The sequence below is a fragment of the Osmerus mordax genome, chromosome 16 (assembly GCF_038355195.1).
Source record: "Osmerus mordax isolate fOsmMor3 chromosome 16, fOsmMor3.pri, whole genome shotgun sequence".
Lineage (NCBI taxonomy): Eukaryota > Metazoa > Chordata > Actinopteri > Osmeriformes > Osmeridae > Osmerus > Osmerus mordax.
The window spans coordinates 10,007,769-10,024,201 of record NC_090065.1 but is presented as its reverse complement, the minus strand read 5'-3'; the positions used below and the strand labels follow the sequence as shown (position 1 = coordinate 10,024,201).

Genomic DNA, 16,433 nt, shown 5'->3' with positions numbered 1-16,433 from the left:
TTAAATAAAGGTTCAAATTAGATCCACAAAGGGTTCTTCAGCTCAGTGCAAATACGAGAATGTTGTTTTAGTTCCACAATAAATCATTTGAATTAGGGTGTTTCTTCTTTCTTTTATGAACTGGATATTAAGAACCAACTAAAATTATTCATAGCAAAAAAAAAAAGTTTCCCCCCCCCAACAGGTGGTTATCTAAAAAAACGTAGGCTAATGTATTTTATTTTAAGGTGGCCTAGTACATGTGTAAGTAAGCCTACATGACAAATTCATCATTTTCAGCCACAAGTAGCCTACAAGTACAAGAAAAAGTTTTCATTCACCCATTTTTTATAATGTAATATTATATCAATGGTGTAATATTTGTTATATTAGAATGCAAAAATACAAATTACACTAACTTAAATTATATGCCAAGGAGCAAGAATACGGTATACTTTTTTAAACGAGTAACTGTTTTTACAGCTTTCTTATTAGTGAAATCAGAGATATACACTACCGTTCAAAAGTTTGGAGTCACCCAGACAATTTTGTGTTTTCCATGAAAACTCACTTTTATTTATCAAATAACTTTCAAAATGAATAGAAAATATAGTCAAGACATTTACAAGGTTAATTTTTATTAATAGAAATAATTATTTTTATTTGAAATATAAATTTTGTTCTTCAAACTTTGCTTTCGTCAAATAATGCTCCATTTGCAGCAATTACAACATTGCAGACCTTTGGCATTCTAATTCTAATCCTTCTAATCATCCATTAGTCTTCTAAGGCAATTAGCAAACACAATGTACCATTCGAACACATACAGTAATAGTTGCTGGAAATGGGCCTCTATACACCTATGTAGATATTTCATTAAAAACCAGACGTTTCCACCTAGAATAGTCATTTACCACATTAACAATGTATAGTGTATTTCTGATTAATTTAAGTGCTTTTCTTTGGAAAAATAAGGACATTTTTAAGTGACCCCAAACTTTTGAACGGTAGTGTATAACAACAAAAAGGTTAAAGAGTGGCTTACTCTTACTAAATTTACATTTGTGTATAAAATGTTTCCACTTATTGCACTTACCATATCTCAGAGATGGGTCACGCTATTGTTAAACCAATCAACAGCCCCATCATGGCCAACTAAATCTTGCACCCAGTCACTGACCCATATATATTTCCCTTGCTTTGAGTTCTCATAGGCAAATCTTTAACATATTACATATGACAGCAACTACATAGGTAGAGGGGGCTCACTCAAGCAAACTTTTCTCTGGCTTTAAGCCCCTGATCCTCACCCCCCAAAGCATTTCAGTTATGTAACCCATGCAGTTTGTTAGACCTTCATCTTACAAACACAAATATGATTCAATGCAAATATGAGGTAGTGAGATGCATTAGGCAATAAGTATAAGCAGGAAGTGAGCTATTAACACCTTTTATTAATTTCGGGCCTCCCAAAAAGTGTATACAAAATTAAATATTGACCAAATTTGTCCAAATGTCTACTTAGAGCACCACCAGCTTCTCATTCAGGGCGATCTGTGCTTGTGTGAGGTTGGACAGATAGGTCACCATCAACAAGTCCTGCAAGAGATAAATAGAATGAATCAACTACCAGAATAGAGGGGAGAATAGAAAGACAAACAAGTTGGATTTATCATTGAATATAGACCAAGGAAAACATGGGACCAAAAGATCAATCCTTTGACTTGAGATAGATTTGGTTGGCAACTACACCACTCAACAACAATCATTCCGAGGGAAACAGGACAAACAGATGTCCAACTTCATCTAAACTACACAAATTCATCTCACATCATGCACAAAACAGAAAAGTGCCCGTGTCAACCCGTGTTAACTAAAGTCCACTTTATACTACTCTGTTTTCACGGAGACGGACACAGGGAACGCCCTCTCCGAGCAACCCTCGGAGACCTCGTCGTGCACCTCCTGAATTTCCTGACTATTGTCCGAATTTTACGGATACCCCTTGGCCGTGATTGGTCTGCTAACGCTACCTACTGTTCTGGCGGTGAATTGTTTTCAGCACCCACAGCCTTAAGAGTACTATAAGTTCAAAAGAGTAAATCGAATCCGTCCAAATCCGTGTGTCTGTCTGTCCGTATCAGAGTCGGAATAGTATAAAGCTAGCTTAAGGCAGTACTCACATTGATGTTGGAATTGAGCATGGTCTCAAAGTCCTCGGCTGAGATCTTGGGCACCTTGTTGACCAGGTCCATCAGGTAACGTCCCACACTGTTGTCTGCTGTCACTTTTCCAGACTGAGGGACAGGTTAACAGGTATTTATCAAGAAGTGGCATGCATCAGGAATAATTCAGGGAAAAAGGAGCCACGTAAACAATACCCTACAAACGGCATCCTGGATAAAGTTGATAAAAGCCCAATAGGTAGCAGGGACTGTCATGAATACTCATTTACATGTATTCATTTAGCAGACGCTTTTATCCAAAGCGACTTCCAAGAGAGGGCTTTAAAAAAGTGCATAGGTCACTGATCATACTCACAAGCACATCCTCTATGTAGGCCAACACAGTAGTCAGCATGTCCTGTACTCTGGCAGCAGACCCTCCCACCTGAGAGAGGTCAGAGGTCAGGCCCTTGCTGTGGCTGGGAGAATCTCTCGTTCTCTGAAGAAGGTCCACTAGAGAAAATGACAATAGGGGGACAGTGAAACAGTGCTCACCAAGAAGATGCTGATAAAATGCTACGACATTAACAACTAATTTTTGTCGTTATCGGTTGGACAAAAGTAGTGTGTTTGGGTCACCTAGCCCAATATTATATCAATAACTTGTCAACTATTTCCAATAATGACCATCCTTACCCTCACAAACCGTCAATGCTATAGTGACAATATTGGAGGACACCTTTTCAGATAGTTCTTGGAGGGTGAGCTATGTCACCAAGGGGAAAACACTTTATTGATATTGGAAATGAGTGCACACCAAACCGACTACTCACTGGTCCAACCAACATAGATTCAACATGTTCACCAACAACAACCATAAGCCAAGAAACACAGCCCTGACTTTGTATACGCCATTTATAAGCTTTTAGGTAAGTATGACTTAAGGTGCTTGCACATAGCCCCAACAATACTCCAACCAACAAGACAGTCTTTGTTTTACAAATGACAGTTCTTACCACCTACCCTCTCTGTGTCATAGTAGATGTATGATAGTTCTTACCGCCTATCCTCTCTGTGTCATAGTAGATGTACTTCACACTGAGAGGGGTGAACATCACACCAACCGTTTTCCCTGGAACACCCATCTGAGCACTGTCAGGATCCAGAAAAAACATTCACGTTACTCCACAGCTCTTCAGTGAGCAGATCAAAGGGAATACTGAGAGAAAATGAATGAGAAACAAGAAAGAAGGCCACCTGACGTAGGCACGGATGTTCATCTTGCCACTCTGCAGAGCCGTGTCCACAGTCAGGTGAATGGGATTCTGGGCCTCCCGGCTGTAGTACTCATGGATTAAGACAGAGTGTTCTGTGATGTCAAACCCTGTGGCGTACCTGTTTCAATTAAGAATTCATTCACATTACATATGAACAATCTGATGCAATTTAATTTGTTAATTCCTTTGAATGGGGGATACACTCACCAACCAATGATGACCTCAGTGGGAGATACCCTCTTATGGAGCTCATACATGTTTTTAGCAAACTCCATGTCCACTGCGACCTACAATAAAACAAATTAAATACCACAATTTACATGAGAGGCCAGCTGGCTACAACACCAATGTATATACATACCTGGGATGGCTCCAGTGAAGGGCAATGCCCCCCAAAATGGAATGCTGTGCCCCCCCCCCCAACCCCCCCTCCCTCCCATTACTTTAGCACACAAACACACACCTCATCCTCGGATTCATTGTGGGGGACGGAGAAGCAGTTGGTCACCTCAACAGAGTGCTTTTCAATGGTACCTGGAGAAAACAGATAGGCCTATGAGCATGCCGCACAAATGGATACAGGCAGTCTCTTGCCTGCTAATTGCTAGCTATGTGATGTTGAACCACAGGCTCTGGTTGAACTCTACTACGCATTCATTTAGCTAGCTAACTACATTATCCGACTAACAAGGGCTTTTTAGAGGAGTGACGCTTGACTGGGCTATTTAGCCAGCTGGCTAGTCTGCATGATTGCGTAATCTAGGCAAACTGCTAGCTAGCTAACTCCTCATGTTGAATAGGGTATGCTAACATGGGATACCTTTAGCTTGCTGACAAGTAAGCTAGCGCGGCAAGCGGATACATTACTGTCCCATGCCACTAATGAAGTTCTGTAAGTTAGCCTATATGAATTTTGAATTACCTAGCAATGTTCCAATCACACGACTAGCGCCCTCATTCCTACGTTCGTACGAGTCACCAATTGAGGCAAGAACGACAGGATGGATTTTCACCACTGGCCCGTACACCGACATGTTGGAAAAGGAAATGTCTTCGTCTCGGGTTTGTTCATTGGTTGAATGACAACAAGAGGAAGCTCTCTACTGCCACACCCAGCAATGGAGTGGAGTGGGCACACGGATGCAAGTGCTATGTTGAGGCTTCAAAAGGCATGATACTGCAACTGCCTACCTACATGTGAATACAAATATTGCAACCAAATAACTGGATTTGAACAAGTTATTTAACTCAGATCATTATTAATGAATGGAACTCAACATCCACATAAGGTGTAATTTAAAATATTATTAGCCTACGTTAAACACAACAAAACACCCAGATGTTCCTTTTCAAGTAGGCTAGCCTACAGTTCAGCCAAAATCCCTAATGAACTAGCACTAAATACAACATTATTTTATTTAGGGCTATTAAGGGAAAAAAATATGTTCTCTGAATTAGCAGGCCAGCACATCTAAATCCATTCAGTCTTGAGTGCTCACGTTTAAATATTGTTACAGCATTTCGTCTGAAATATCGGAGTGGGTTGATGACAGCATCCTCTCGGCCACTGTTGCTCCCACACCTGCGCAGCTGCCGGTGATTCACTCCCTCAGATGCAGGGTGATGGTGTGCCATACTGTCGTCTTTTGAATTGCCACCATCTTTTCATTTCCAATACGATGCCAAACACTTTAATTGTCATCTGAAAGAGGCTATTGCATTATTTTCTTGTTTGTTCAGTGTGGATTTTCACGCATATGGTTTGCCGACTGGATGATTCTAATTGCCTTTGTTTCCTGGAGAATACCAGAATGAACTAAACTGATGCTGCGTCGCTCGCCTATCGGATCGGAGCTCTGGTAAACAGCAGAAATGGGTCGGATCGTAGTTCCCTGTTGGAACATTTCCTTAGTACACGCATTTGTATGAATGAGCAGCTGCACAAGATAAGATAGCCTAGTAAGCTATAAGGATATTTAAACTGCGAGAGGCAAACCCACAGGTATTTTTTTTTTTTACAGTTTTATTCAGTCATTTCACACAAGCTACGGTGCTTAGACTATAGTCATTTACAGACCATCCTTGCATAATTTTGAAAGACATTTACTTATTCGTTTTGCTTGATTTATATACATTTTTAATTAAACATATTTAGTTAGAATTAAAATACTTTTGTGTGGGGGCTATTACACACGATAGGCCTATGCATGATTTCTATAATTAGAGACAGAATGCATAAAAACAAACAGACACACACACACACACACTCAAACACACACTCCTTTAAATCACCTCCTCAAGGCATGGACATCTGACTAATTGGAGAGTGTCTTTTGGCAGTAATATGCATGTGACACTACTTTCCAGTATCAGATTCACAAATACGTAGCTCTGCTCTCCATCTTGACATCCTTGTTGCCACAGTTTCCTCGTTTTTTTCTTGTGGAAAACCTGTCTCATTTGATTAATACAGAACGAGATTAGATGGGTGAGAACAGTGAAGGTGTAATTGTGAAATGGATAGTCAGGGTTAGACTGGACATCCCACAAAACTTTAAGTCAACATTATGCCTGAGGTGCCTCATAATTGGTTGGAACTAAATGGATTTGATATCCACTTGGCCACTGGATATTTTTCATTATGAAGCCAGAATAGTTTAGTTTTAGTAGACAGAAACCCTTGGAATGGATTATGTTTATTTTAGTGATATTTGCAAAGTTATCTACAGAACATTCTGTACCATAATTTATTTTAATTGTTTTTATTCTCTTCCAGGACATGTGCATAGAGAAGCAGATGATATAATCAATAGCCATCAGACAGTCTGCAATAAGGAGGATATCAGCAACACTGTAATAAACACTTATTCACACACACTCTTACAAACATACACACACGGACGATCCGATGGCCCTGGAGAACTCCGCCTTCACCTCACGCCCAGGGTCCCTCTCTCTGCCCGCGACGGAGAAGGGGGAGGAGCCTGTGGATGAGGCTAAGGAGGTAACCACGGCCACTGGGGTGTTCAACGTGTCCGAAGAACTGGGACATGTAGTCACTACGGAGACAGCCCCACCCTCCGAGCCTCCCGTTAAGGTCAACCGATCGTTTCAGTCCAAGCTGGCAGAGAGGGAGGCAACAGCCAATCAGCACACAGCAAAGACTCAGGTGCCAGAGAAAGAGAGGGGCCGATTTGGCTGGGGTGAGTAAAGAATCTTACTCTTTCTCCAACACTGTCTCAACAATTCCTTGGACAAAGCAAAGTCTATATAATGAGCTCTAGGGTGTTACCGCCTAGCTACCAAAGGAAGAAAGGAACCAAATTCTTTAAAGCTTGGACAATGTTTTAATAATGAACTCTGACCATAAATAGTCCACCTCTCTAAAGATATTGAGTTATTGACTGGCAACATTTTTCTCTCCCTCCTCCGCACGTGTGCGTTGTGTATTGACCAGACGTGGACAACCTCCGACCCCTAACTTCCTCCTGTAGTCTCTCCCTGATGTCTGAGTGATACCACTCTGTTGCTGGGGTGGTTGTCTGTGTGGTTGTCTATTCACTGGCCCGGACATCCACACAGCCCCCTCTTTCTCCCCATTACTTATGATCTCTCTGTGAGGATCTTAAATCCTTCCTCTCCCACATCCACCCCTTAACTTTTTATGTTATTTCTTTATGGTTTTGCACAGTTTCCTTGCCTAATTCTCGTCCTCTCCTCCTCCCCATTCCTCTTTTTCCTCCCATACTCCCCCCCTCTTCTTCTCTCCTCTCCTCTACAGGCCGCAGCAGGCGCAAGCGCCAGCGCTACGTGGAGAAGAACGGCCGATGTAACGTGCAGCACGGGAACATGCGCGAAACCTACCGCTACCTGACCGACATCTTCACCACTCTGGTGGACCTCAACTGGCGCTGCTCACTGTTTGTCTTCGTCATGGCCTACGCCACCACCTGGCTCTTCTTTGGTGCCATATGGTACCTGATAGCGTATGTTAGGTAAGCACTATTGGAGTACGGTGTCCACAAAACAGGTGAGGATCGAAATGAAGATCAGTGACCTTTCTGGAAGTGTGAATACAACTTTTTTTTTTCTTTAGACAAAATGACACTTTTCATTCAGGGAAAATGTGCCCTGTGAATCCTTTCCCCTGGTCCTCGCCTTAGCGACAACCTTGCTTCTACAACTGCCATGAAAAGGTGTTTAGCCACCTTATAATGATGTTGCAAACGACTGTAAGTCAGGTCTTGTTCACCCGATGTAAGTGGAAGGTTGGCAAGATAAGCCACTGGTTCATTGTTTGGAGAAGCAGAAGCTTGGCTGGACTTTATGGGCTATTCTGGACACCCTTTCATCTTTTCTCTTTTTCCATTGCTCTCTGTCTCTCTGTCTCTCTCCTTATTCACTGCCTCCCCACTGCCCCTTACCCAGGGGCGACCTGGAGCACCTGGAGGACGAGACGTGGACCCCCTGCGTCAACAACGTCAACGGCTTCATCTCTGCCTTCCTTTTCTCCATTGAGACCGAGACCACCATCGGCTACGGCCACCGCGTCATCACCGACCAGTGTCCAGTAGGCACCATGCTGTTACTGCTGCAGGCCATACTGGGATCCATGGTCAATGCCTTCATGGTGAGACTAGCTGATGTTAGACAGGCTTTTATAGTACATGTCGTGTGAGTTGCACCATTGAGCATACAATACAAAGACGAGTTTAGGGTTCTTCAAATCTGTCCATGACCCTTTGTTTTCTCTCTCGCTCTCTCTCGCGCTCGCTCTCTCACATTCTTGTTATCTTATTATATTCTGGCCCCGCTTCCTTAACCCCCCCCATCTCACCCCTTTCCATCAAGGTGGGCTGCATGTTTGTGAAGATCTCCCAGCCCAATAAGCGTGCGGAGACGCTGGTCTTCTCCAAGCACGCCGTCATCTCCCTGAGGGACGACCGCATGTGCCTCATGTTCCGTGTAGGCGACCTCCGCAGCTCCCACATCGTGGGCGCCAACATGAGGGCCAAGCTCATCAAGTCCAAACAGACTCAGGAAGGTATTGCACCTGCAGTGCACATACACACACAGAAACACACATTATCTTTGGCTGTTGTACTATTCAGCATATCAAACTAATAGAAGGGCTAGTACTGTATGTGTGTGGATAAAAAGCAATTACCCTCTAGTGTGCCATGGTATCTTGATGTATGTCATCTCTTGGACTCTTCTAATTGTCTAACTCAGTGGCTCTGAAGAAAAGTTTTGGCCTTTCAAAATCCCTGTATTATTTACTACCTTCTCCTCTCTCGCCCCTCTACTAGGTGAGTTTATCCCTCTGGACCAGACAGATATCAGTGTGGGTTTTGAGACAGGCGACGACCGGCTGTTCCTTGTATCGCCTTTGGTCATCTCCCACGAGATTGACGTCCACTCCCCCTTTTGGGACATGTCCCAGGGCCAGCTGCAGAAAGATGACTTTGAGATTGTGGTCATCCTGGAGGGCATGGTGGAAGCCACAGGTTAGTCAAGTGTTAAGGACCTTCAGACTCAGGGCCGGTCCTTCCTACAGGCGACATAGGCAGCCACCTAAGGCGGCATGAAGAGGGGGGCGGCATTTTCCAAAGTGCATCCATTAATTAACACCCGCACAACCAGCAGAGGGCGCCAACCGCGCCACGTCATATCTCCGTGTTGCGTTTGGGGGGGGGGGGGGCCGGGGGGGGGGGACTACGAAGTGCGCTCCTGGGGGGGGCGGGGGGGGGGGGGGACTACGAAGTGCGCTCCTGGGGGGGGCGGGGGACTACAAAGTGCGCTCCTGGGGGGGTTCTGTTGATACATTTCACTTAGGGCGCCAGATGTGCTAGGACTGGTACTGTTCAGACTCCATGTTGTGAGACCCAGCATAACTCTGCCTGTCTTGAATTGGGAATGGTGGGTTCATTATGTGTGTCTATACTTTTGCTTGGCATCTGTCATGGTTTGTTGAAGAGTTACTTTTGGTTGTGGTATGTGTGGCATTTTCCTGGCCTTTTCACAGTATGACACATGGGGAAGTGCAGTGCTTGCTTCGCATGTTTGACCGAAGTGGCTTGGCTTTAGGTGTTAATTTGATCTTTATGTGTGTGTGTCCAGGGATGACCTGCCAAGCACGGAGCTCCTACCTAGCTGATGAGGTACAGTGGGGTCACAGGTTCAGCCCTATGATGTCTTTGGCCGAAGGCTTCTTTGACATTGACTACGGTGCCTTCCATCACACATTTGAGGTAAAACACTGACCTACATATTTCCTGAATTTTGTATATATCATCAAGTAACTTTGTCGTCCCCCCCCCCCCGTGGTATTTCCAACCATGCTTTTCTTCTTTAATCATTTGTATAGTTGGAATGCAGAACATGTGTATTTTGTCCAGAAACTTTGATCCTATGTTCTTGTCTTCTTTTCAGGTGGCCACACCTACCTGCTCAGCACACGAGCTCTCATTGGCCGCAGCTCGCTTGGAGGCTCACCTTTATTGGTCCATCTCCAGTAGGTTGGACGAAGAACCTGCTCTGACAAGCCAGTCAGGGAAGCAGCTAGACAGCGGCTCAGCCAATGGAAAAGGAGGGGTGGGGCCAACTTTTATTGTTGGGGAAATCACTGGAATTGAAGAGCAATCAGGACCAGGGGAGTTGAACGGCTGTGTCACCACTGACCAGTCAGAATCAGTGGCCTAAACTACAGAAGGCATATCATGCAAGCAGGGGAATATCATATGGCATGTGTATCATGCCATACAAACGACAGGATAGTTACTGTACTTTATAGCTGAATATCTATCTCAAAGAAGAAATAAATGGTTTATCTAGTTTCATACTTCACTTTATTGCTTTGGTTGATTTAACAAATAATTGTATCTCTCTGTTTTCTGTACTGATGTACAGATGAATGTGTGTATGTTCTACCTTCTATTGGTATTGTTAAAGTCACATTTGTCTAAATATATCCAATGACAGATTTACATGTGTAGACATTTCTTTGTCAGAAAATATTTACTGAAAACTTTGAAGTATTTAAGAAGTGCCCAGAGAAAGTAAGAGGGAAGAGTGTATCTTTGATGAATGTTAAGTGAAATAGGAAAGTGAAAAATTACAGATGTATAGAATCAGTTTTAGGACGTCAGTGTTTTTTTTCATTGAGCATGAATATAGATTTTAATCGGTAGATAGGAATTTAATCGGTAGTACCTCTAAGCTTTATTGAAAAAAAGATCTCAAGAATTAAAATGACCATCAAGCAGGCATAAGACCAGTTTATGTAATCCATTTAGTTGTTGTAATTATGTTCATTTAAGTGTTATCAAAAATGAAGATTAATTGACATCTTTAACTGAGTACTTTGTGGCAAGAGAGCAAGAATGTGCTCTCTTGGAATTGTATTCCTGTACTGTTTCACACAGAAAGTCTTTAGCACAATCATGTAATTCAATTGTTATATTTTTGTTTCTCTGTTGATTCCACTTTCCTGCTTCTGCTGCTGTGTACATAGGGTACACATTTCTACTTGATGTTTTTAATATTTCATATTACATAGGCTACTATTAGGATATTAAACTATATTATTCACATTATTGCAAAGTGTTTTGAATTCAGATAAATCTGATAGATAATGTAAATTAAACAAGTTAACTAAGACTAGTGACAAATGAAAGCTGCATACAACACTAAGCAGAGCTCATACCATGTCTGGTTATGTCATAGTCAGTGTGAGCAGAATTAAGTACATTTCAATTGTATTGAATTCACTATTGAAAATTGGAGACTTAAAGCCAAAGAGTAATTTGAAATAGTTTTTACTGAACTTGGTATATTCTCTGAATTTCAACTTAAATGTGTGGCCCACATGTGAAATGGCATTACCAAGCAATATGTCCATTCCATACAATTATATGTTACAGCTATTATGTCGCTTTGACACGTATTAATAATCCTCATTCTACTATGAAACTACTAAGTTTAATGCTATGTGGGTTTTCACCAGCACAAGACAGAAAGCATGAAAAATGATTGTCTAAAAAAGTCTTAAGTCCACATTTACAAGACGTTCATGACATTAATTCATGGATAATAGAAATGTTGGACCATCAGTCCATCAAAGGCAAATCATTTCCAACCGTGTGCATGTTCTGTCCACTAGGTGGCAACGATTTACACAGATTGATTGTACCACCATACAGCAACTCACAGTGCCCATAGTGAGGGGTCCCCTCTGTCTCCTAGGCAACAGGGGTCATGGACATGGGTAGGGCAGAGGGATGGGATTGTGGAGCTAGACCAGGGAAAAGATCAAAGACACAGTGAAGTCTGAAGACTAGCCCAGTCATTGGGAGATGGAGGTCAGATCCTATTTTTGCCTTAAACCGCGTTGACTGGTTTAGGACATGCTTTAGACTTGATTCACAATGGTGTATATACAAAACAAAATGGAGGTGATTTCAACATTTTTGCCTTAGTTTTTTTATTTGAAATTCATCAAAAATGTGGTGGGCCAGTGCTGGAACAGTAACATACAAATTGAGAAAATATCTGTTGACATTATTGAGTATTGTGTTGTGTACATATTGAGCCCCCTTTAAGGTGGTGGAAGCTGAAAGCAAATAAATATAGCTATTTTGTAAATGTACCTTTCTGCCCCAAAGATATGATAAAGCATAATTCTGAGTGCTAGTTTATGGGACTGGCATTGAACAGACTGGACGTTTAACATAACACTGGGGGGGGACACACAGCAAAATGTGTCGTTCTGATGGGCTTGTCTGAAATCCCTTCTTCAGCTGATGATGCCTGTTTTAAGCATAAGTGTAATGTGATTCATACATGTACATGTGTGTCTCATCCTGTCAAGGAACACACATGGACTTTGCACCCACACACTTGCACACGCATATTACACTGTGAATCGTGTGTTCCACGGTCACTCAGTCGCTCACGCCTCGGGATTCCTCCCAGCGCAGCATGTCACAGTTGGCACGGGAAGAGCTGAGCGGAGCACATTCAATTAGCCAAGATGTCTCTGCATTGGTTTGGAGGGGACTGACGAGTCATCGTCATCACCAAGGTCAAGTCTCAGCTCTCTGACATACATTTAATACTCAGTACAAGTGCTCCTGTCTGGGAGACAAACTTTCCCTACAAGTGTTCAATAGATTTAGCGTTGGATAGATGTTATTTTGTATACTGGAAGGACACACTTATGCTCATTTGATTTGAAGTCTTAAATGTCAAGCAATCAAAACACTGAAGACTGAGAAGTGGCATAAATAGATGCCTAGAATTTCTCTGACTGAGCAATCTGAATGACTCTAAAATGTGCTTTTGGTTATTAGTTTATTCTTTATACGGATTCACAAATCTATAGACTATAGGTGCCATTTCTCAATCAACTGGGCCTTTATTCTTGGTTTTGTTGAAATGTTTCCTATAGATTTTCAGAATCAAAACAGACCGTTTTAAACTTAAGAATGGACAAGACAGACCAAGCTGACATGTTAACAGGCTTGATACATGACCAAATTCATTTATTTCATAGAGCATTCACACAGAGCACATTCTAATGTACACACAGCCCAGACACCTGAATACACTTTCACACAATATTCAGCAAAGTAAGAAACATAAATGATGAGAAATGAAACCTGACGGATTTATGACATTAAAGATAACTTACCTTATGTGTGTGGGCGTGTGGGTGCGTGGAAGTACATATTTGAAGCATGCTTTTGGAAAAAAAATCCTTGCTGCCTTAGAAAAACAAACTTCTATCACAGTTTGGAAGAAACCATTCTGAAATCCCCTCCGTCAAGCCCACAGCCTAGTGACAAGAACCCACTCCACCAGCGCGTCTCTCCCTATCGCAATAGGCATGCTCAGCAGAAGGTCTGTGCAGTGCTCTCAGCAACTGAAGCTGGGCGCAGGGGAACTGCGACGGCCGCGCCAAGCATCTTCACAGGTATGTCTCTCATGCAACGCCTTTATAGCGATTTCAAAACATCAGACATCACCATACCAAGATTCTGTCCTTTTCCGACAACATGCATTTGAAGGGAGGGGTTGCTTATTTTTGCCTCACGTAGCTAATAGGGTAAGGTAGCGCAGGGCAGTGGGTCTTGGTAAACATTCACAGTCAGCTAAGACGTAACTGCAAAACCTCATAATTAAAGGTGCTTAAACTTGTATACCAACATATTTTACCGTTCGACTGATCAACGCTGATCCGCTGTTTCTGACGAGATATGAATATGTGTTTGATATTGATGACATGATCGGTGCATTTTCTGGGAGACGTGATATTTCAATATGGTTATGATTTTATCTACCGTTCATACAAATATCACCCCATTTTCAACTTACAGTGTGTGCAAAAATATTTTTTATTAATCCTACCTGCAGTAGGCAGCTGCGTAAAGCAACGTGTGTATGGTGTGCAAAACCTGATTTGAAAAAAAAAGCATTCCTAACAGACAATTTTATGTAGGCTGTGCCATATAACACTGCAGTATAGGTTGATATAGTAGGTCATACCACATACTGAATCTATCTGCAGCTAGTCAACATAAATGATCTCTTAAAGATGCTTATGATGCAAAAATCTGTGCATCAAATGATCAAACATTCATAGAACTGAATGGTCTAATTTTGACAAGATTGATTGATGAAAGGTCCACACACACAGATCAACTCACAACTGAGCTGAAATAGCAAGTGCAACAGCATAGAGGAGTCACCTACATCTCTCCCATGAAATGCCATGTTCTGCCCATCAACAGCCAAGTACTGGCTCAGCTGCATATAGGGGTGGTTCTGCTGCTGGTGTGTTACAGTGCCCACTACCTGTACATGCAGGCTCAGAGGCCTGAGCAGGGGGGGACCTTCCTCTCTCCCTGCCAAGGAGAGGAGAGGAGTGGAGAGGAAAAGAGAGGAGTGGAGAGGAGAAGAGAGGAGTGGAGAGGAGAAGAGAGGAGTGGAGAACAGAGGAGTGGAGAGGAGAAGAGAGGAGTGGAGAGGAGAACAGAGGAGTGGAGAACAGAGGAGTGGAGAAGAGAGGAGTGGAGAGGAAAAGAGAGGAGTGGAGAGGAGAAGAGAGGAGTGGAGAACAGAGGAGTGGAGAGGAGAAGAGAGGAGTGGAGAGGAGAACAGAGGAGTGGAGAACAGAGGAGTGGAGAAGAGAGGAGTGGAGAGGAAAAGAGAGGAGTGGAGAGGAGAAGAGAGGAGTGGAGAACAGAGGAGTGGAGAGGAGAAGAGAGGAGTGGAGAGGAGAACAGAGGAGTGGAGAACAGAGGAGTGGAGAAGAGAGGAGTGGAGAGGAGAAGAGAGGAGTGGAGAGGAGAACAGAGGAGTGGAGAACAGAGGAGTGGAGAAGAGAGGAGTGGAGAGGAGAAGAGAGGAGTGGAGAGGAGAACAGAGGAGTGGAGAGGAGAAGAGAGGAGTGGAGAGGAGAACAGAGGAGTGGAGAGGAGAACAGAGGAGTGGAGAGGAGAGGAGAAAAGAGGAGAAAAGAGGAGAGGAGGTGTAGGGTCAACAGCTGCATGGTTGGGGTCATTTTCATTTCCCTTCATTCAATTGAGTCACCATCATAAGATTCATATTATTACTTTTGGAATTGTTAATTCATCACTTTACTCTGATAACTTGGGAATTGCCCCTGACTGGAAATAAGCTGTTTGTTTCTTTACCTATTCTCTATAAACATTAGAAGTGTTCTGTTTTATCGGCAGTTAATCAGTTGTTGCTGTGATTTAGGAATAAGTTATTTTAGAAGTCCTTCCAGTGATGACCTTGCATAACAGGTTTCTGCTTGACCTCTTATCTGGTTAGTTTGTATTCCTAAGTCATGAAATAGAGTCTTACTGGCGCCAATACACTCTGAAGTGTTATCTGTGAACATATTCTATAATACCCCTCATTCTCCTGATTGTCAGACAAATTCCTTGTGAATGATAGGCCTGTTGTATATGTGGTGGGTTGTTAGAGATTGTACAGAATGTCTTAACTTGTGGGCTCACAGTTTCAAATAGTTTCAAAGGATTGGACGTTTACTTTAAATGGAAAATTCAATAAAGGGATATGACTTGCTGCACTCCAATGTTCAGACACATATGTGTGCTTGAATTGGATAGACTGTATGGATGACTGAATCCAACTGACATACTTGTGATTGCAACTTGAAATGAGGGAGTGCTGACGTGACACTGAGTTTTTCTCTCTGAGCTCCATACAGCTATTTAGTCATGCAGGCTATCCTGGTCTACTGTGCATTTTTATTTACTGGTGACTGAGGTCATAAAAGCCATGGACATTTCAATACATGAATACATTAACATTAATGATCGGCAAAACATACATGATTATAAAGCAAAAAGCAGTAAGGTCAACTGGAGGTCAAGAGAATTTGGTTGAATTGAAGAAGAGCATATTAGAATGTTAGATTGAATTCCATGTATTATCCAAATAACAGATGTATTATTTAGTTATGATTGTGAGACACTGAAAAATGAAGTCTCTTGTTTTTAAGGCTCTGTTCTTTCATCCAGCCCTAGTGATTGGATGTTTGATACCATGTTAAGTTCTTATCACAGACAATTCAAGTTCACTGCACTATTAGATCTACATGTCCCTTTATACACTTATAAACAGACAGATGTATCAATATACTATGTAGAGTCGCCCTGTTTGTTAACCATTTACATGATGTTGTTCATGCTTACATAGAATATGTATTGTCATTCACTTGATCATCGTTTTGGTATCATCGTCTTGATATCATCAGCTATATCCATGAGTATATGGAGATATATTTATCGAGCAGATAAGTATATGAATCTCGTCTTTTAAAATCCATTTGGAGACATACAAATTATTTTCCCTTTATATCCGTAATTTTTTCTTCTTATCATTACAAAGTGCTTTTGGGTGCATATTAACATCTGTGACAGACTTCCCGCTCAAACTATTGAAATTGGAAAATGTGAGCATGTGAATGTGGCATTGG

At 42.2% G+C, this 16,433-nt stretch overlaps 2 protein-coding genes across 2 annotated transcripts; one reads left to right on the top strand and one right to left on the bottom strand.

Moving 5' to 3' along the window:
- Nucleotides 1-1,413: 1,413 nt before the first annotated feature.
- Nucleotides 1,414-4,477, bottom strand: eif3f (eukaryotic translation initiation factor 3, subunit F). The gene is made up of 8 exons (XM_067253929.1): nt 4,344-4,477; nt 3,885-3,955; nt 3,629-3,708; nt 3,402-3,539; nt 3,205-3,296; nt 2,521-2,657; nt 2,163-2,276; nt 1,414-1,578 (listed from the first exon to the last, which is right to left on the bottom strand). Exons 1-8 carry the CDS (start codon nt 4,453-4,455, stop codon nt 1,501-1,503), a joined length of 822 nt encoding a protein of 273 aa, XP_067110030.1. The 5' UTR covers nt 4,456-4,477; the 3' UTR covers nt 1,414-1,500.
- Nucleotides 4,478-5,121: 644 nt separating this feature from the next.
- On the top strand, nt 5,122-10,976 carry kcnj9 (potassium inwardly rectifying channel subfamily J member 9). Its single transcript, XM_067252516.1, has 8 exons — nt 5,122-5,423; nt 6,198-6,624; nt 7,203-7,416; nt 7,850-8,051; nt 8,273-8,465; nt 8,731-8,928; nt 9,542-9,672; nt 9,854-10,976. Exons 2-8 carry the CDS (start codon nt 6,330-6,332, stop codon nt 10,121-10,123), a joined length of 1,503 nt encoding a protein of 500 aa, XP_067108617.1. The 5' UTR covers nt 5,122-5,423; nt 6,198-6,329; the 3' UTR covers nt 10,124-10,976.
- Nucleotides 10,977-16,433: the final 5,457 nt, after the last annotated feature.

Bases quoted from the DNA above. Each gene is read 5' to 3' on its own strand.
- eif3f (XM_067253929.1), bottom strand. From the start codon at position 4,455: ATGTCGGTGTACGGGCCAGTGGTGAAAATCCATCCTGTCGTTCTTGCC. The intron at 2,658-3,204 runs GTAAGAACTATC...CATTTTCTCTAG, and splicing joins TGACACAGAGAGGATAGGCG to TGGACCTTCTTCAGAGAACG. The intron at 1,579-2,162 runs GTGAGTACTGCC...TATCTCTTGCAG, and splicing joins TGCTCAATTCCAACATCAAT to GACTTGTTGATGGTGACCTA.
- kcnj9 (XM_067252516.1), top strand. From the start codon at position 6,330: ATGGCCCTGGAGAACTCCGCCTTCACCTCACGCCCAGGGTCCCTCTCT. The intron at 7,417-7,849 runs GTAAGCACTATT...CCCCTTACCCAG, and splicing joins TACCTGATAGCGTATGTTAG to GGGCGACCTGGAGCACCTGG. The intron at 8,929-9,541 runs GTTAGTCAAGTG...GTGTGTGTCCAG, and splicing joins GGGCATGGTGGAAGCCACAG to GGATGACCTGCCAAGCACGG.